Source organism: Nuphar pumila, chromosome 1, assembly GCF_984573655.1.
Source record: "Nuphar pumila chromosome 1, dmNupPumi1.hap1.1, whole genome shotgun sequence".
Taxonomy (NCBI): domain Eukaryota; kingdom Viridiplantae; phylum Streptophyta; class Magnoliopsida; order Nymphaeales; family Nymphaeaceae; genus Nuphar; species Nuphar pumila.
This window is the reverse complement of record NC_143249.1, coordinates 8084882-8106637: the sequence shown is the minus strand read 5'-3', so window position 1 is coordinate 8106637 and position 21756 is coordinate 8084882. Positions and strand designations below refer to the sequence as shown.

Sequence of the window (21756 nt, the reverse complement as noted above, 5' to 3'; positions counted from 1 at the left end):
GAAAGTGCCTCGCTTCCTGCTCTCACTTTCCGTATCGCTTCCCGCTTCTGCTTCCTCGACTGGCAACCATGGTTCATCCCCAAAAGGAACAGTGGAAGAAATGAATGATATATTTTCATTTATTCAGAATCAGGTTCTATGTTTTTCTGTTTATGGATTCATTTGGGTTTGCCATAAAGTAAACCATGATTTTTTTGCTTCTACTTGAATCTAAAAATTTAAAACTTTTTCTTGAAATCTAGGTCGAGATACTGGGTCTTAGGCCTCATTCTGTGGCAGAATTTGCATTTTTGGGAACTCATGCATTCGAGAGCACCTCGTTTTTAGGCATTCCAAGCAATTGTTTATAACTTCAACGGGTATAATTAAACCGTTTCATTCATGTCTTTATTTGCTTTCCTTTTCTCATTCACATATCCTATTCTTTCTAGTATTTTTCTTCATTTCATACATGTACACATATGCATGTATTCATGTGATGTGTGTGTGCACACATGTGTATATGTATATATTTATGCATGTAAGTATGTATGTAGTATGTACATATGTACACTCAAGAAAAGGGAAACTATTAGAAGCACTGCATTATTGTGATATTTCTTATATTTAAGAAATTAAGTTTTGGGTTTTTGATTGAAAGTATTACTCTTTATCTTAAAAAAGTCTCCACGATTTTCCCAAGTGACCAAGCCTTCAGATGTTATGAAAATGTCACCTAAGCTTTCTTGAGAAAACAAGGGATAAATATATACTATTATGCAAAAACATTCAAAATAAAAATGTTACCGCATTACCTTGATATTGAGAATTTTAGTTTTTCTTTTATGTCTCTGGGTTTTTCCTTAGAAAATCATATGTTCCTCGCTGAGATATTGCATAGAATTATGCAAAAACGTTCAAAATAAAAATGTTACCGAATTACCTTGATATTGAGAAATTTAGTTTTTCTTTTGTCTTTGTGTTTTTCCTTAGAAAATCATATGTTCCTCGCTGAGATATTGCATAGAGAGATATTTATGACTATGATGCAAACAGATGCACACATGCTTATATAAAGGCTTATTGCCTTTTCCAGTATGTATGAAGTATCCTATAACACTATTTTCTTTCTGAAAAATGTTGACTATGTTGTGATTTTTTTATTTACATTAAATTTGATTAGTGCATTTAAAAGACTTTAGTGATGCATCGTTCTTGGAACTCGTCAGATTTCTCCTTCTTCAGGGCGGTTGCAATTGATGGATGCAACAGGTGGAATTGATGCCGTGGTGCCCGATTTCTGGTTGCATACAAATGACCAAATCATCTATAAGGTAATATGCAATGTGTTTGATGTGCATGGTAGATGCTTTCTTTGTTGTACTTTGACCAAATCATCTATAAGGTATATTCTTGAACAGTTCCTACTTTCATCTGCTTAGAAACGTATTCAGCTGTTAAATGAACAGTAATAAAAACAAGGAAATCATATGTTATACAGTTGCACTATTTCTTTATGGCTTCCTTGCATGTCTAAATGGAGAATTGCTGCATAAAGCCATCTTATTAGTGACTCAATCATTCATCCTTACGATGACATGAATCATTTGCTTTCAACTTACACTAATCAATTGTCACATACTGTCTATTGTTGAATATTTGTTCCGTATATTTATTTTTAAGCGATTTCTTTTCTTGCTTCAGGTTGATGATTATAGACTAGTTATGGAGGGGCCACCTGTCTGTGTGGGTGTGTTAGGAATGGAACAGAACAAATCAGATTTATGTAGGAATATTTTTCAACATGCAGCCACCCAGCGAAAGCTGCCACTGACTGTTTATGTTCACTTTTATATAAAGAATGCAGCCCATATTGACTCTCATATGCAGTTGCCTGCTTCAATTCATGAACCTGATAACCATTTACGGGGCAGATTCCACCTGCTTTATGTAACACACAAGTTTCCTGCCAGTTACAGTGTATGTTTCATGATATAATGCTGATATTTTGGTTTTTTAGATATTTCATACTTTGTTCATTTATATTATGTGCTTTTACAGATCCATGCTGATAAAAAATTACCAAATATCTCGACATTGTATGCTGAGGCCATTTTACTGCCCTTTGGTTTGCTTTTTCCTGGACGAAATGGAGATTTTCCAATTACTGAGCAAAGGAAGAAATTGGAAGGATATTCAACACACAATCATCATCAAGGCCACCTTGATGAACACTGGTTCAATAAAGAATGTGTTTTTAATGCGTCTGCAATACCATTGCCATCTAAAAGAAATGATGGCATGGATAAGTCTAGGCTGGATTCATATGATACTAATGCAGATTCTTGTCCAAATTTTCTTTTTTTTGAGCAATATAGTGATGTTTGTGGACTGGAGGAGGATGAAAAAGCTGAAAAATTTGGATTTCCTTTAGATGTTATCTGCTGTGTCAGTTCAAAGACTTTTAATAACTGGGGTTCCCACGTCCCTGCCATTTTTTCTTCAATTGGTGATTGTGTTAAGGATGGAGTTTGTGAGACACCTAGAGGTGAAATGGTCCTTTTGGAATTCAATTCTTGGAGCTTTCAAAAGTTTCAGGTATACAAGGGTTTCTGTATGTTTCCCTTTTTCCAGCTCTTTCTCTCTCTGCATGTGTTTTTCTATGCATGTGTATGTGGCTATGCGCACATGTGTGTGTGATAAATATTCTAAAGGTTTCTTTGTTTTGATCTGTTTCCCAGTTGCTTCATATTGGAGCCTATTATCTGATGAGGTGTGATCAGGATGCATCAGAATGCGAATTAGATGATATCATCAAACATTCATGCTGTGGTAAAGTTCTCATCACAGCTAAAACTCACTTTTGGAGTCTTTCCTTCTCTTCTGTTCCACGTCAATGTGAGACACATTGTTCAGTTCTCTCTGAACCAGTTACATTTGAACCCTTCTTGACTGCCACTTCTCTCATCATGAATGAGGTTCCTTTAAGATATTTTACAAAGAATAGGCTGATATATCAAAAGTTTATGTTCCAACCCATGCCCCATGGGTTTTTTGATCTCAATTTGCATCTCCCATTAGATAAGTTGAAATTCTTGAGGCAAGTTCTGAGAGTTGTTGAAGATTCAAACCATGATCTGTCTGCTACACTTAGAGAAGCTAATAGATATGGTAAAGGCATTTTCATGACAATGAATGCTCCTGTAAATCAAATAGAACACTTGTTGCCCGGTGGAAATCTTGTGTCAGTGTGTGGAGAAGTTGTGGATGTTCATCGTTTGGATTGCTGTTCTGTTGCTTCTGAGCCATTCCAGATGTGTGGTCTTGCAAATAACTCATTGTTGGGTTTTCTCCTAGAAGCGCGAAATGGCATATGTATTCATGTCAATGAAGGCCACAAAATGGTACTTCCTTTTCCTTTTCTGCTATATTAACTGTGCCTGATTTGTGCATATAATGTGATCTATCTTCATTTATTTGGAATCTTCAGATCATGATTCATGGAACTTTGGATGTGCATACCTGTCCTTCAGGAATAGGTCCAGGAACAGTAGCTACCTTTTACGGTGTTCTTCTGTCAAGGTGCATCCTGAATTCATTTCTGGGTATTTATTTAGACACTAAGCATTGATTTGTTGGTGCCTTCCCCAGATTATTTTGAGTGCTTTTCTCGAAATCATTCATTTTTCTTATTATATTTTGATATTTTTATGTAGTCATATTTTTTTGATAGCCGAATTCATGGGCCGCTTGAAACCTGTGTTTGCAGTGAATTTAGTGATTGTCCATGGCGGCCAATCTTTTAAGGACTGATGCTAAAACCAAGGTTGCAAGTAGTGTATCGTTACCCGTATCAGTCGACCCAATAGTAATACCATATTGTATCGTATCATATTGTAAACATATCATAAATTTTTAATAAAAAATTCAAAAAATCAAGAAAAATCAGAAAAATATAGTAAAAATTTTGAAAAAACATATCACATGAAATAACAATGAATTGCATAAACTACATACATAAAATCACATTATAAAGCATTTATGGCTCTATTACATACCACAAGAGTTATACTTTCATATTACATAAACAAAAACATCTCATAAAAACATGTTTTTTACTAAAATGTGTATACATGATACATCAATAATCATAATCATCTTAATTATCTTCTTCCTCTTCTCCTTCTTCGACATCCACATCGTCCTCAAGATACGTGGAGTCTTCATCGTCTATCTCTTGTGCTCCTTCTATGCTAATCCATTGAATGCCATCTTCATTCAAAAGAGCTTTTGGGTCTTCTTCAACCTTTGCATCTAATTCATCAAAATGTTCGAAACTGATGGGATCAAATTGATCTTTGTACCTTTTTGCTGATAACTTTTCGATTTGCTTAAAAAAATGACATGAAAAAAATAAAATTAGTTGAGTTTTGAATGAAAATGACAAATAAACTTTACAATTTTATATCTCTGCCTCAATTGTAAGTTGTAACGAACGTAGACAAGGTCATTGAGCCTTTTGTGCTTCAATATGTTTATTCTTTTGGTATGAATTTGCTCGAAGACACTCCAGTTTCTCTCACATCCACTTGCACTATATATTTGGCTTAGAATGCGAATGACAAAAGCTCTCAAATTTAGAACATCACTTCCAAATATGGTGAAAATCAAAAGGGCTATAGATGTTTTGATTATAAAAACAATAAGTTATATGTCTCAAAAGATATGACATTTTTAGAAGATGAGAACGGATTTGAAATATTAGACAAACAAAATGAAATTGAATATATGTTTTTAAATGTTCTTTTAGAAGATACAAATGATGAATCTTTAAGTCATTCAGAAATGTTAGAAAACACACATAATAGTGAAGACACATAATATTGAAATATCACCAACTAACGGTGACAATCTACATGTTTACACCCGTCGTGAGCAAGAAAAACCTATTAGTGCTTTAGAAAAATTCTTGCGGCTTAATGAACCTCTAGAAGAAACTTTCCTTAGGCGTTCCTCTAGAGAATCAATTTTACCTAATAGGTTTGTTTCATATGATTCTCTCTCACCAAATTATAGAGCTTGTCTAATAGCCTTACATTCATATTAAGAGCCTTCCCATTATAATCAAGCAAAAAATATATCACATTGGATTGAAGCAATGAGGGTAGAACTAGATGCCTTAAAGAAGGCTAAAACTTGGGAAGTAGTTCAACTACCTCCAAATAAAAAAGCTATTGGATGTCGTTGGGTTTATAAAATAAAGACAAAAAGTGATGGTTCCTTAAAACGATATAAAGCCAGATTAGTAGCTAAGAGATACTCACAAGAATACAGTATTGATTATGAGAAGACCTTTGCTCCTGTTGCTCGAATGACTAGTGTTCGAACCCTAATTGTTGTGGCATCATCTAATAAATGATTTATATTTCAAATAGATGTTAAAAATGCCTTTCTTAATGGTCAACTTAACAAAGAAGTATATATGGACCATCCGCCGGGAATTACTCTTGAACAAGGTCAAACCCTTAAATTATTAAAAGCTTTATATGGTCTTAAACAAGCTCGTAAGTCTTGGTATGATAGATTTAATGCTATCATGATTCAGTTGGGATTTCGTTCTTTTTATACTAACACTGCTCTCTTTGTTAAAAGTGCACGTAATAGTATGATTATTCTTTGACTTTATGTTTATGATATGATCATCACAGACAATGATAAAAGTGGTATTCTTAATGTTAAAAATATGCTAAAAGATAACTTTGATATGTCTGATTTAGGTTTTTCTCAGATGTTTTCTAGGAATTGAAGTTGCATACTCTTCCCGAGGGTATATATTATCACAGATGAAGCTTGCTGCCGATATATATTCCAAATCTGGAATTTCAGATGACAAAAAGGTGGAGACTCCTGAGGTCATCAACGCTAAACTACAGTTGAAGGATGGTGTTCTATTGGATAATCCTACACCCTACAAACAACTCATTAGATCTCTCACCTATCTGACCATCACCAAGCTAGACATTGCTCACGCTGTTCACTCTGCCAGCCAATTCCAGCATGCTCCTACAATTGTGTATATGAGTGTCGTGCTTTGGATTATTCGTTATATAAAAAACACTCTAACTAAAGGGCTATTTTTATCCTCACTCTCTTCATTAAATTTGCTTGCCTATACTGACGCTGACTGGGGAGGAAACCCAAATGATAGAATCTCAACTACTGGTTTCTGTGTCTTTTTAGTAGATTCGCTTATTGCTTGGAGATGTAAGAAACAACAGAAAGTCTCCTTATCATCTATCGAGACTGAATACCGGGCTATGACAACTACTACGATGGAACTTGTGTGGCTTCGAAGTTTTCTTCAAGATATGAGAGTTGAAATTTTCGGTGCCTCGAAGCTTTACTGTGACAACAAAAGTGCTATCTATATTGCCAGCAATCACACATTTCATGAGCGGACCAAACATATAAAAATGGACTGTCACTATGTTCGTGATGAGTATCTTCGTGGGACAGTTACAATGCCATACGTCACCTCCGAATATCAGCTCACAAACTTTTTTACTAAAGCACTTTTTGCTCTTCGCTTCTTGTTTTTCCTTGGCAAACTTTCCGTCATCTCCCTGTAAAGATTGAGGGGGGGGGGGTGTTAATATATATATATATATATATATATATATATATATATATATATATATATATATATATTACACCATAATACCCGATAGGGGTACTTGTTTTTTTTCCTTTTTTCGTATTTATTTTATTTTTTGTTTTTCTTTTTTTGATTTTTAAGCCACATAAAGGGACCCCACCATGGAATCGTTGAGGCCCCCAACGGTCACAACTGTGACCGTTGGGGGCTCCCAACGACTCTATGGGAGCGTCCTTTTGGCGCACCTTTTGAGGCCCTTGAGGCCTCACTTCCTCTCTTTTTCTTCTTGTATAAATAGGGGTGAACCCCTTTGTATTTGGATATGCTTGAGAGCTCTCTCTCTCTCTTTCAATAAAGAGGTTTTTATATTTTTGCCTTTCTCAAGGCTTGTGTATGTGTTGTCTCTTAGTGGACTTGGTTATTATCTCTTTTGGTTGTCCATTGTAAAACATTATAAGTGCTTATAGCACCCTTTATATTTTTGCATATTTCGTTACAGAACTAAGTAATAATTTTAAGATTTTTAGAAACACTAGCAACAATTCAAGCATGATATAAAATTTATAACAACAATTTTAGACAAGCATAAGCTCATAATTAACATATTTTTCAAGAAAACATAAATATTGATCACAAGATAATTTAATCACTTAAAGAACATTTAAATTATCAAGAAGAGATAAACAATCATGTATTAATAATATCCCAAATTTTTAGAAAAACACTTCAAATAGAACAAACCATCAATTTATAATAAAAACATGCATATAAAGTACAACACTTCAAAAAAGAACCCTCAAGAAAAGAGGAGTTAATTAAATTTATGCATACAACAATGTGGACAAGATATTCAATTAGAATATATATATATATATACATACATACATATATGCAATATATTTAATGCACATAATAATGAATGAGAGCAATCCCATAAATCACAACCCATTAAAACTCACTCACACATCCTAGAATGGGTTTAAGTATAGATGACCAAATAACAATTTTAATACATATGTATGTTATCAATGAAATGTATGAAATTTTATCGATAAACATTTTTTCATACAAGGAAAAACAAGTAGTAAAAGTTTAAAAATTTCGTGGAAAGATTTTAAAAAATCCCACATAACAAAGGGAATGGTATATGCAAATCAACACCAATTTGTGAAAGATGTGAAGAAATTTAAAAATTTCACAAATATCAAGAAATGATGTTTTGCAAATCTCAATAATAGTTCTACCACCACAAGCAATCATCTCACCAGACCTCCAAACCTAAAAAATAAATTGTACCAGCGAATAAAACAAGAGCATATACATAATGCCACTAAAGGGTCAAAGATACACACGAGGAACTCTTATCTACATACACTCAAAATAAGTCTACCAGCGACTAAAACAAGAGCACAATCAAAATGCCAACAATGGGGTAAAATCAACACGAAGGTATGAATAAACATCTTTTGTCTATATATAATGACACTAAAAAATTAAGGGTATCGACGACTAGATCAAGAGTATAATCACAATGTCAACAATAGGCTAAAAACACACACGAAGGTGTGAACATACATCTTCTGTCTATACATAATGATACAAAAAAATCAAGTGTATCAGCAACTAGATCAAGAGTATAATCACAATGCCGACAATGAGTTAAAAGCACCTACGGAGGTGTGAACAAACATGTCTTGTCTACATGTAGTGATACTTAGATGAGAGGTACAATAGGAACAACACACGATGTAAGAGGGCTTGTAATGAAGACAGACTAATGTCGTTAAGAATAAGATTATCAATTTTAACAGTCTTTTGAAACATCATGGCTTTAAAATAGATAGTCATCGCAGATAAACATAATTATAAGCATCTATAATAACAAATGGGCAAATAAACAAATGAGTGATACAACACACCCACAAAACGTTTGTTAGAGCCAAACTATATGTTGACAAAAAATTGAGGTGCACACAACTCACCCCAACAAACAACTCAGGTTCAACGACATGGCCAAAAATAAATGAGGCATCATATAAAAATATGTGATGAACAAAACAAATGCTATAAGGATACAAAAATCTGTTTCCAAATAAGTGAGTTCATATATAAGAATCAATTTGAAAAAACAAAGTTTCAAATCAAATTGAATAAAGATAAATGAAAACTTTAGAATGAGTATAGTGCAATCATATGCACAACAAGATATCAAATGGTGCAATCATATGCAAATTTATTCATGGTCAATATAAGCAAGTCTACTATGAGGCGACAATGGAATACAACAATAAAAATGACCAAAAACATATATAGAGATTTTTAAAGAACCATATGGAAAACCAAGAGTATACATAAGTATAACTAATCATGAATACTCACAAAAAGATCAAAATTCATGTATATGCAATAATCTAATAACTTTAAAGCTAAAAAAAATTATGAAGGAACACATAAGATATGCATATGAACACCATGATTTCACATAAGATACTAATATACCAAAAATATATTTTGACTTATCATGCTTGCGCAAGAGCCAATAAAACAATAGCGCACTTAAAAAAAGAGACTTTAAAGATAAAATTTTAATTTTAATTTAATTTAAGACCATAAAACAATACCTAAAATGTCTAATTCTTTTAACCCAAAATACCAAAAACAATTTTGAAATGACACATAAAACATACATAAACATAAATATGAAGATGATATACCGATAGAGCAATCGCACGAGAGCATACAGAGCATCCATGGCATCGGTAATGAACTTAAAATCATGATGACTCAAGATATAAAATATATAAGAATTTAAAAATTCTTAGTGAGCACATCTCAATACATGCACCAAATAGAATTCAAAGAATATGCTTTGACACATGTATAAAGTCACCAATAACCATAATGGTGTCCAAGAAACCCAATATATATATATATATATATATATATATATGTACGTATATGAGATCATAAAATTATATATATTTTTAGGCCAACCGGAACTCGAATTCGAAAAAGTAACATACCGTTGCGCTCGACATTTCGAGATGCATCTAACGACATATTACCCGAATATCAAATTTCGAGTTTCGCCCGAAAATAACCCAAATTTCACTAGAATTTAAAAGTCAAAAATTAAACTTTTTCTCACGTTTTAAGTGGCTTATGTAGACCTAGTTGGTGAGACCTAGGCCAAGTCTGGACTCAAAAGCATCGGTTAAAAATCGAGGTTCAAATGATTTTTCTCCAAAACTTAGCGAAATTTTCGAAAAACCAGAAAATGACTTGGTAAGAAAATATGTAGTATTACATCTGTGATTCCTGAACGCACAATAATATCAGCTGCAAACTTGATTTGAGACAAAATGTACCCTCTTGGCGAGTATGCTACTTCAATTCTTAAAAAATATTTAAAAAACCAAGGTTAGTCATATCAAAAGATTTCTTATGCATAATTTTAATTTCTTCAATTTTCATCTTATCATTCCCAATGATGATTATATCATCAACATACAAAAGCAACATGATAAGTGAGGTACTTGTAGTTTTTACAAAAAGAGCAGTGTCAGTATAACAAGATTTAAATTCAAGATTCAACACAGTTCCACTAAACCGATCATACCATGCTTTAGGAGCTTGTTTAAGCCCATATAAAGTTTTTTGAAGTCGAAGAACCATTCAATTTTCAATAATCACACGAGAGGATCCATTTAAACTTCTTCATTTAAATTTCTATTTAAGAAGGCATTTTTAACATCTAACTGATATATTGGTCATTTTCTAATAGATGTTACTTCAACTAGAGCCCTAATTGTGGTCATGCAAGCTACTGGAGCAAATGTTTCCTCATAATCTATTACATATTCTTGGGAATAACCTTTTGCAACTAATCTTGGTTTATATCTTTTTAGGAATCTGCCACTCTTTGTTTTGACTTTAAATACCCATCTACATCCTGTTGTCTTCTTTCCCTTAGGAAGAGGTTGGACTGCTCAAGTATGGGCCTTGTGTAATGCATTTAATTCTATTTTTATAGCTTTTACCCATTTTTTTATGTTTTTAGCTTCTTTATGTTTAGATGGTTCATGTTATGAATGAATTGCTAGAAGACATGTCTTATAGTTTGGAGAAAAGGATTCATATGAGACAAACCTATTTGGAGGCCTCTGTATCTGTTCTGATCTTCTAACACTAGATTCTTCAACATTTGTTGGTTGACTATACTTTTTAAAAGAACATGGATACTCACCATTATCTCGTCTAGAGTATTTTAAGAGGTTATGAGTTGGTTCTCTTTCTTCACTTGGTTCATTAATCGGCTCAAAATTATCAATATCGTTATTATCAATAATTTCATTATTTGATTTAGGTAACAAATCAAACAAGAAGGCATACTTAGGTTTTTCCTTAGCTTTTTTAAGATCACATCCATTTTCATTTTCGAGAAATGTTACATTTCTAGAGATATAAAATTTATCATTTATTGGATCATAGCATCGATAGCCTTTTTGATTTTCTGCATATCCAAGAAAAACACATTGTATACCTTTAGGAGAGAGTTTGTTATATTTTTTAAGAAGCACAAATCTTTTTCATCCAAAGACCCTTAGTCTTTTCAAACTGAGAGAGATTTTAAAAAGTTTTTCAATAGAAGATTTGTTTTACAAAGTTTGAGAAGGCATTCTATTAATTAGTTATACTGCGGTGAGAGCAGTTTCAGCCCATTTTTTTTTTGAAATTTCTTTTGTAATGAGTAGGGTCCTTGTAGTTTTAATGATATGACAGTGTTTTCTTTTGAAAATACCATTTTGTTGGGGTGTCCTATGACAAGATCTTTGGTGTAAAATACTATGAGTTTTTAGATAGAATTGAAATTCATTTGAAATAGTCTCTCCCCCTGAGTCGGAGTGAAAGATTTTAATATTTGTTTTAAATTGATTTTTAACGAGATTATGAAATTTTTTAAAGCATGACAAAACTTCGGATTCGAGTTTAATGCAGTAGATCCAAGTATGTCTACTAAAATCATTTAAGAATGTAACATAATATGAATAAATACCTTTTGACATAACATGAGCATGACCTATACATCAAAATTCTCTAATTCAAAGATTTCATTAATTAAGGAGGTTCTAGATCCAAAAGGCGTCATTTGCATTTTTTCAATCATATAATCTTTACATACAAATTTTTTAGCCTTATAAATTTTTTTTCAAAAATCGAAAATGAGATAATTTGGATATATTTAGGTGTTTTAATCTTTTATACTAAAGATCTAAATTAATTTCTTTGATATGATTACAAAAAGGGATTTTAGGTAAATATAAGGAATTCATATAATAAAGGTCTCCTCTTCTATGGCCTTGCCCATTCAGTTTCCCTGATTGGAGATCCTGCACCCAACAAGTCTTAAATGAGAAGAATACTTTACACTAATAATCGACGGTTGATACACATGAAAAATATGAATTAGTGCAATCAGATAATAAAGACTCATTATGAGTCATGTGAAAAGAGACTTTCGAATCCAAAATCTAAGAAGACTTACCCGGAAGAGAAGAGGAGATGGTAGCACCAGATATAGGAGTGTCTTTTAGAATTTGTGAGACGGCCTCCGCTATTCGGGCAATTGTTAAATCATTGAAGCTGTCGGCTTTGATTCTTGAGGTTCTTCACTTATGGCCACCACTTTCTTGAGCTTGGGACAATCCGGTCTTATATTCTCCGGTCCTTTACAATGATGACAAGTAATTTTACCCTTGTATCCTCCTTTGTATCTTCCTCCATTATGTCTTCTATTGAATTTTCTTTCAAAGTGAGGTGGTTTATAAGTTTTTACAAATTTTTTGGGTCTTGATATGGCAAGAACCTCGTCATTAGACTTGTGCATTCTAAGTTTTGTTTCTTCTTAACAAATTTGATTAAGAGCCTCACTTATAGAAGGAGTTAAAGTCCTATGAAGCAATGAGGACCTAACTTGCTCAAATTTCGGTTGGAGATCATAAAGAAAAGGAAAAATATTTTTTCTTTCAACTTATATTTTTCTCATTTCAATAGCTGAATCTTCTCATTTTGGTTTTAACATAGCTAATTCATCCCAAATAGGATAAAATATCATAAAAGTCTCCTCCAGTATCTCCTTGTTTGGTATTACGTACCTTGTCTTGAAGATAATATAGCATAGTCATATCTTTTTAAATGAAGGTGCTCTTTAGGAAGATCCATGCATCACATGCCCTTTTAAGTTTGATGATATTGGTGGTGATCTTGAATCCATGGTATTTATGAACCATGAGAGTATTTGAGCATTGCTAGATTTTCAATCCTCCAACTTGTTTTGGTATTCTTGCAAAACTCTCTTTTTTTTCTTCGGATAGAGCTTTGACTTGAAGTCCTTCTCTTGTTAATTTAAGTTGAGGTTCATTAGTAATTCCACTAACAAACCCTCAAAGTTTTTACCTTTGATGTGATTTTCCATAGCGGTAGCTCATATCGAATAGTTGTTTCCATTGGGCTTGTAGCCGGAATCTCTTTTACCCATAATGAATAAGGCTTGTTTTTGAAGACTAAAGATTGAAGAGCACCACCACAAAAGAGCAATCCCAAGATAGCTTTCACCACTTCAAGAACCTTGCTCTGATACCACATAATGAAACAAAATGTGCACAACCACAATGCCGACGAAGGGCTCCACAAGTGCACAAATATAATATGGTTTCTAATGGACCAATAACAGTCTCATAAAAAAGATATGCAAGAGCACGAATTCCACAAGAGCACAATGACACAAAATCCACAAGAGCACAATATAAAAAATATATTTTTGTGTAACACACAATATGCTTTAGAAAAAACATACGTTACATGGAAGGGTGAGGCTCTATTTATAGAGCCTCACATGCATTCAAAAGGACTGTTGGATTGCCTTTCTAACAGTCCTTTTGAATTACATAAGAAAAAAAAATTTACAACCCCTATTAGACTGTACTAAATTACGTGTTATTAAATGATCAAAATACCCCTGATATATGTATATTGTATAAATATATGTATATCATTTAGGTATAAATATATGCACAATATTTTAACAATATGTCATTTTTGCTTCATTCATCTCTCTTTCTTGTTTTTTTCCTATCAGATCATCAATTAATTGTTGGCATTGCTATTTTACGGCATCCAACAATTTCCATGACGTGCATGCTTGCACATTATGATATGTACTAGCTAAATGATGGTTCAACCAAGAAATACCAACAGAAAAATTATTTTGGCAATAGTTGCATTTGATTCTTAATCGGTTTTCACTCGTTACTTGAATGCACCACTATGTCTGATCTTCGGATGACATCTTCCCCAAAAAACACTTAACAAGAAAAGAATATAGATTTTTTTACCTTAACTCACTTCTTTGAGTGAAAAAATGTGTGAAAATGCACTCTTGAGAAAATCGCAAAAGCCATCTCCGAATCGGCCCTTAAATCGATCCCACGGAACCTAGGGTGCATGTGTTCCCTTGCAAGAGCCTCTACACATGTGTTGAAGTCAGCCCTTAAGAGGACTTTTAAACCCAAAACGAAAAAAAATATAAGCTTTGGGTCTTTAAATGCGCTAGACCCATATCGTACGATATAGGTCGATACATGGGTGTATCGTACGATACACCCGATACGGCTACAATACACGCTCATATTGCGATATGAGTGTGTATCGTATTGTTAAGTCAAAAAGTAATGATACCTTTCATGCTGTATCGTATGGTACGGTACGGACAACCTTGGCTAAAACTATTCAGTTAAAGCTGAAATGATCTTTTACCCTTACCAAAGTTGAACACTTATTTGAATTTTTTAAGGTGCCACCTGTTTGGAATTTAGCTTCCATTATTTGTGCAAACTTCATGTTGCAATTGATATGATAGGTTGGTCTTGCACTTAGTTATTCCATGCTTTATGGCAAAGAGATTTCCTTGTTTTCTTGTGGCAGTAGTAGATAGTGGTATAAAAATATTGATGACAATAGTTGATAATGGTGTGGTGTTGAGTGAATCCCCTTTCATTGTGGGCCCTAGCTCCCAAAATATATGTCATGGCTGCTAGTGTACTTTTCGCTATTAATTGGCACCTAATATGCACTGGATTGGTCAATGTTAACAAGTATATCAGTTCATTTTGCTGTCAGTGATTTTTTATAGCTCATGGAGGCGCTTTAGATTTATTGCAACCATCAAGGGTTAGTAAAATTGTACTTCTTGTCGTGTTAACTTAATAATTTCTTTTGGGAAACCATAGTGTCTTTGGCCCTTTTTTTATGGTTACTATATCATCTTTGTGATGACAATAAATGCACCTAAGTAACCTTTCCCCCCCTTTTTTTTAGACAAGATGGAGTATATCCCCCATGGAATTTATACATGAGGTCCCTCGGTTTTGATAGCGTGAAGCTCATCTGTTTCCCTTCATTTTAGTGTTAGGGGACAATGATTTGATGAACTAGTTATCATCCAAGATATTTCATGTTAGCAGTGCCTTACATATATTGGCTATGGTTTTGAATTGTTGGCAGATGCATGGGTAGATTAGGTTATAGCTGGCCCATGTCTCAATTCCATTGTGGCTGATCATCTGAATAGACCAAGCATCATTGGCTTGGTCAACCTTTACCTGACCTGCTGCCTCATAGTGCACAGGCCCATTAAACAATGCGTTTACTTATTGTTTAATTACTTCATTCAGAATTTAGCCAGAAGTGTTTGGCTGACTCCCATGCATTCCACATCTGTTTGCCACTTTGTTCATAAGTGTTCCCACCTCATGTAGGAAAGGCTTCACCTGATGGGCACGACAAGCTACATTTTTAAAGCTAGGACTAGGAGTCCTCTTTTTCTGCTGCTTTTCTCCCCAAAAGCCATGTTTTACTTGCATGTGTTGAGCATAATATGACTAGAGTTCTCTGTAAGAGGGGATGAGACTCGGGTTTTGATTGTTTGTACATCTAACGTTTCACATAGGATTTCTTCAGAATGCTGCAATATGGAGGACAATAACTCACACACTAAAATGAAGGATCAAAGCTCACAAGGTTTCATTGAATGCGTTTACATCACATACACGGAGTTGAGCCACTTTTATTAGTGCTTCTAACAATAAATAGCAAAACGTGACCAAACTACCCTAACCTTGTACAAGGAAAACAAGAAATATGCCATGTTCCTAAGAACAATCTATCTGCCTATATGTCCAATAGTTTCATGGAATTTTCATAGTTGTATTTATGTGGGGGTGTCCAGAGTTTCTTGCAACTCTCTAGAAGCAGGTGATTTAGTTCGTGTGAGGCACCAACCAAGAGGTTTATCTGAAGAGTTCTCATCAATGTTAAGGCTAGACTGAGTGCAGGATGCAATAGATTTTCATACTGAATGGCTTATGAAAACACCTTTCCATTCTCAATATGCACTTCGGTCTTCTTCACTAGGAAAATTTTTATGGGACCCTCAATAGAGATTCTTGCATAGACCTTTCTTTCTCAACTCTTTGTGTGATGATCCACATTAAGAAGATTCCCATGAAGATGATTAGCTAAGCCCAAATAAAATTTGTTCAGTCTATCGTTCAATGGGAAGATCCAGAAGCCAAATCCTTCGACTGAGATGGATAAGTTTCCATTTCATTACGGGTTGCCAGTGATTGGCTTTCAACATCCATCCAGCAACTCTAAACACCTCTTTTCATTATCTTATTCATATTTATGAGAAATAGCCCATTACGGCCTGCTGAGAATTGCAACTCCTCGAAAGTGGGCATCCTATGTAGATTCTCTTAGATAAACTGGAATTCCATTCATCTATGGTAGTGTTCACTTGAAAACTCGGCTATAAGAGTCTGTTCATAACGCTTGATCATCTTATAATGTCTTTGTGCTGTAATAAATAATTTTCTTCCATTCCATCACAAGTACTACGCAGTTTCATGGGCATTGGCTGATGGTCAGATCTCCTGCTGACTACTTCCGACCTGGATCGGGAGAAAGAACCACCTTTATCTTGGTGATCACCACAGTCAAATGACCTTTGTATTGCCTGTCCCACTGTCGTTAAAGTCATTACTTTTCCTGCATTATTATTGTTGACGTGGTTTGAGCATTCGGTTCTCCTGCAACTGTGGCTTCATTTGTATGTGTTCCATATGTTTCTGCTTCATTGATTTTGATTTTGATGTATTGAATTTTTACTCTTAGCCATTGATCTGTAGTTTTAACTAGCTTTTCATTGGCAGCAGTTCTGGAAAAGGGCAAGTGTTGATGCTGACTCCTGCAACTTATATTGTAATCAATGCGATAAATCAGGTTGATTACCAATACTGTGGAAAGTGCCTTGCATCACACATTATGGAAGATATCAGCCTTGGATTACCAGGCACAATATCTTCAAGTTTAATCTCGAGCTCTTTTCACTGCATGGGATCTAATCCCATCCAGATTCGTGGCAGGGTATGATTGCAGTATTCAATGCAAATATATTACGTTTTGTGAATCATGAATTTCAAGTTTTCTAAATCTGCCTTTTTCTAGAAATGTGAAATTGAGTAGGCTTTTGTCGACGATCGGTATATTGTTTCTGACTCATAGTGAATGAATTTGATTGTCTAATTGTGGTATCCCACAGGTTGTGGCTGTATGTGGGCTGGTTCTTGATAAACATCGTGAAGCGTCTTGCTGTAGACAGAAGACAAGGATTCATTCAATTAGCATTCCACTGGCTGGTTTTGTGTTTGGTAAGCTTTTAGAGTATGCTTTAGGTGTAGGATTCCTGTTCTTCAGGAAATGTGCTCATCTTATTCTGTTCTTAGATATATTTGTTTATGCTGTATAATGTTCCTGGATCTGTTTGGTGAAAGGCCGAAAGCTTATGTAATACATTTTATATTCCTGTGGTTAATGTCTTATTATCTTTTAGATGTTCCTTGCAGCATTTTACCATGTATTTTGCTCTCTCTCTCTCTCTCTTTCTCTCTCTCTGGCACACACACACACACACAAGATCATACTTATTTTTGGAAAATGACAGTTACATTCATAAATCACAATCTGCATACATCTCCAGTTAAGAAAATGCCATGATGTTATTACAATGTTTTCTGAAAATGATAAAATGTATTATATTGAAAGTATCATCTTTTTCCCAAAGCATTATATGAAAATATCTTCAATGAAATGTAACTTTCTTCTAAATATTTTTTTTAAATACATTCAATATAAAGGGTCTTCATTTCCTTAAATTCTTTTCTTTTTTCAATGTTTTTCACCATTGTTATATGGTTTAAGAAATGTCAACAATGTCCTCTTTTTATCTTTCAGAATTATTGAGCCGTTTTTTGAACTCTCCCAAGAAAATGCTTATATTAAAACTCTTTCATGAACTGCTCTGTCAAGAAATTGCGACCATTGATGGATGACTGTTGAGATTTAAAATTGTGTTGATTCAGAATGTCACTTCTGATGATATTTTCTCTATGTTGAATTCATGTTAGTTTATTATATAGATTGATATTTAAATATGCTTTTTTTCAGTTGTGTTCCCATTTTTTGTCACATGGATGCCAGTACGTTGCCGGATATGACATGGATGTGTTTGACACGATGTGTTCTCGAAAGGGTGTGGAGAGAGAGAGTATTTTTTTTGTATATGGGCTCCTGTTATCTACAGAATTCGCATTGATTGCCTGTTAGACCAGTTCATCAATGGCAAACATCCTTTGTTTCCTGAAACCTGTGCATTTGGCTATGATTATCTTACCTTTTTGGGAGGTCTTTAGATTGGTCAGAATATGTAGTAGCTGTAAAGTCCTGAAACCGCTTTGTACACACAAGCATTTGTAGTTGCATTTGTCGAATCAAAATACTGATTTATTTAAGTCAAATCTGTCCAGGTACCATCGATGTTTGAGAGAGGACAGACATTTCTGCCTGTAAAAACCTTTTGTTCAAAAATTTCCGTTCATTTTTAGGTTTGTAACATCAACAATTGATTCTTATGATTGTAGATGATGGGTCGTCATCATGTTGTTGTTGGGCCGCTGCAGAGAGTGCAACAACTTTGCTTAGGCTGCATGAAACTACGTCCAAAGCTTTTGTCACCAAACACGGGCATACAAGACGTGAGAGCAAACGACCCATACAGAGGGTTGGAGACATTCTTGGGAGAATTATAAAGAAGCACCATAAAATCGTTATGAAAAACATCTGTGCTACCACGGCTGATGATTTATCTTGTCTGGACTTTTCATTCTCTAGCTGCTCAAATAAAAAATTGAGTACTTCTGAACAGCATCTTCTCAAGTTTATTGTCTTAAATGCCTGCTCGGATTCTATAATCGTGAGCTCTCTCTTTCTCTCTCTCCCTCTCCCTCTCTCTCTCTCATAGTCATAATTGTTTTCTATCTGTGTTGCAGAGTCTCGTTGGCTGCGTAATGGATTCTGATATTTTTGAGTTGGTCAAGAAATACATGGGTATGCAGATCAATATGCCTCGGTATCAGATTTGGGTTAAGGAAGTTTGTCACGTGGATGCCCTTACAGAGGCAAGGAACATCCTCCAAGAGCTTAGCTGTTGAAGTTTGTTGCATATTGGGTTTCGCATGCAATCTTATTATGTGAGTTCTCTTTTCACTCCTCTTGGTGGCTGGTGCTAACACCAGCACTCTCTGCGGGACTTCCGGCAGCCATATCCAGGTATGCCTAGGGTTGGGAGTTTTTAATCTCCTATGAATGCCACGAGGCTGAGGCTGGGGCTGGGAGAGAGCAGTTATCTGTCATAATGCATGTGACGTTATATTCCATCACTACCGCACATCTAGAGGAGTATGTGGGCCCCCACTCTCGCATATATCACTGTTCCCAAGTAAGATGAACGGTGGGGATTGTATATAACCGATGATCTGTTGTATACAATATGTCCACAACTAGGGTTGCTAAATGAGCTGAATGAGACGAGCTTGAAGTATTCAAGCTTGGCTCATTCATGTGGTGAGTTAAGATGAGTTCGAGCTAATAATCAGACCAGTTAAATGCGCTGGGTTTGAGCTAGCTTGTTTATTGGAAAAATACATTTTTTCTTTCTTTTCCATGAGGAACTGGGAAACCATGCTGAAATCAGAGACCTTGTCATGCCGGATATATCTGATGTACCTACTTTTGATGTCCAGACAGTGTAAACCCCAAAAATACATTGTTTTAGAGCCAGAAGAAAGAGGATTATAAAAAATACGTGTAAAATATAGTTGAATTTCCAGCCACTACAACTACATATTTGTGTATGATGTATATGAAATTCCAGGTGCTTAAATTTTGAAGCTAGTGTCCTGTCACAAACGTCATCTGCGGCACTTGTTAAAAGGGATGTTTAGGTTTGGGTAGAGGTACGGTAACCCATAAAAGCACCTAAAACTTAAGCGTGCCACTTACCAAAACAACGAGGCAGAAATATTTTGGGGATGAATCTATGTGCCTCAATACATGTCAGCCAAATCATTTTTGGAGCTTATTTCTTTATTCATATATTGTTTTATTCAAACAGTAGCCATCAGATGATGCCCCCTTTTGGACTTTTTGTTATGGATGAAAATATCACAAAATTGAAATGTTTCGTCGTCTGTGTTAAATGTTTATTGTTAATGGATAAAAAGCATTCAGACTGATTTTCAGTACTTAAAATTTCAAATTATTATGTTTTTCTTCAAAATTCGCTTATTTTTGTTTGTGTTTTGAAAAATATGGAACAAATAGAGGTTTTTGAAAACTTCAGGGGAAATTCTTATACTTGAACCATACTGACAGCTGCTTGCTTCAATGTGTAAGGTTTCCCAAAATATTCCCTGAAAACCATATTTCGCTGTTTTGTTTTGCCAAATCCAGTGCTGCCCTCCGCCTGTCTGGCAGGAACCGTTAGTGCACGTCACCTTGTGTTCGGACGTTGCAAGTTCGAATCCCAATGGTGGTATGGTTGTATAACTGGTAGGGGTCTGCCTAGCCCCAGCTTTCTCTCGAAAAAAATGAAAAAGAAAAAAACAGAGCTGCCCTTGACCTTTCACTTCACGAGCACGAGGTGATAGTACTTTTGACTTTTGTATTATGTTACACGATGCTACTGCCCTATATTGCATAACGGGCAGTGCCTTCAGGAAAAAAGCTGTGGTAATTTTCTTTTATTTTGGTTCTTTGAAACGCATCCGTTTGATCAGCAATTCAGGGTTTTTTTTTTAATCGGATAGTTCACGCAATGATGGGTCTCATCTCACTTTTCGAACTCAGAACAGTATAATCATGAAATCGTTAACTTCTCGTCGATTGTGTGGTGCACCTTTATTTTTTTTGTTTTTTAGTGGTTGGGCAGTGTGCAGTGAAGACGTTGGTCGGTTCGAACGTGGACTCGAACTGTGCCAGTGTGGGAGTTTTCACGAAAAAGCAAATGCTTGTTGACCTTTGTTTACATGCGTGGCCTGTTCTCAAGATACGTGCCGTGGTCAACAAAATCATTTCCGACTACGTCAGTGAGGCATGCATGGGTTCGGACACCCTTTGGGCCCAGTTTGGCCCTGGACCTACAGGCTGTGTCCAGGCTAGCTTAGTAATTTTCACGTGATTTTCTCAAACTGAGAAAATCCATATATTTGAAATGTCAGACTTAAAATCACGCAATTTCGCGTGTCGCCATATTGTCTGTCCCTCAGATGTTTTTACAATTTTCTCATTATTTTAACGTTTTGGATTGGTTTTTCATCTTTTTTAATAATGAATAACGGTTTTATGGGGACGTTGCAAGTTCCAATCCCAATGGTATAGTTGTATAACTGGTAAGGATTTGCCTAACCCCTGCTTTCTCTGTAGAAAAAAAAAAGTTGAAGGGGAAATCAAGCGTCCTCAACCCGCCGTATGTGTTCCTTGCCAGAAGGCTGAAGCTGGGTATGCTCCCTGATCGACATAAGGTTTTATGCTGATGGACCTTGGGTCAACTGATTCTACTTTTGATCGATAGAAAATTTGGAAGGTTTTCCCCAGCTACTACCCAAAATAAAAGAAGGAATGTCCTGAGGACAAGATTTGTAAATATGATCCATCCTAGCTTTTAT

At 34.9% G+C, this 21756-nt stretch overlaps 1 protein-coding gene across 1 annotated transcript in view; it reads left to right on the top strand.

Moving 5' to 3' along the window:
- The window catches only part of CTC1 (conserved telomere maintenance component 1), a 32937-nt gene extending 13695 nt beyond the window's left edge, over nucleotides 1-19242 (top strand). Inside the window, exons 7-17 of the mRNA XM_090002551.1 lie at nucleotides 1209-1313; nucleotides 1684-1959; nucleotides 2041-2577; nucleotides 2721-2877; nucleotides 3061-3383; nucleotides 3470-3584; nucleotides 5779-6052; nucleotides 16906-17119; nucleotides 17295-17403; nucleotides 18673-19004; nucleotides 19081-19242. Of these exons, the coding sequence (XP_089858677.1) occupies nucleotides 1209-1313; nucleotides 1684-1959; nucleotides 2041-2577; nucleotides 2721-2877; nucleotides 3061-3383; nucleotides 3470-3584; nucleotides 5779-6052; nucleotides 16906-17119; nucleotides 17295-17403; nucleotides 18673-19004; nucleotides 19081-19242 (2604 nt within the window). The remainder of the gene's footprint in view (nucleotides 1-1208; nucleotides 1314-1683; nucleotides 1960-2040; nucleotides 2578-2720; nucleotides 2878-3060; nucleotides 3384-3469; nucleotides 3585-5778; nucleotides 6053-16905; nucleotides 17120-17294; nucleotides 17404-18672; nucleotides 19005-19080) is intronic.
- The last annotated feature ends 2514 nt before the right edge of the window (nucleotides 19243-21756 follow it).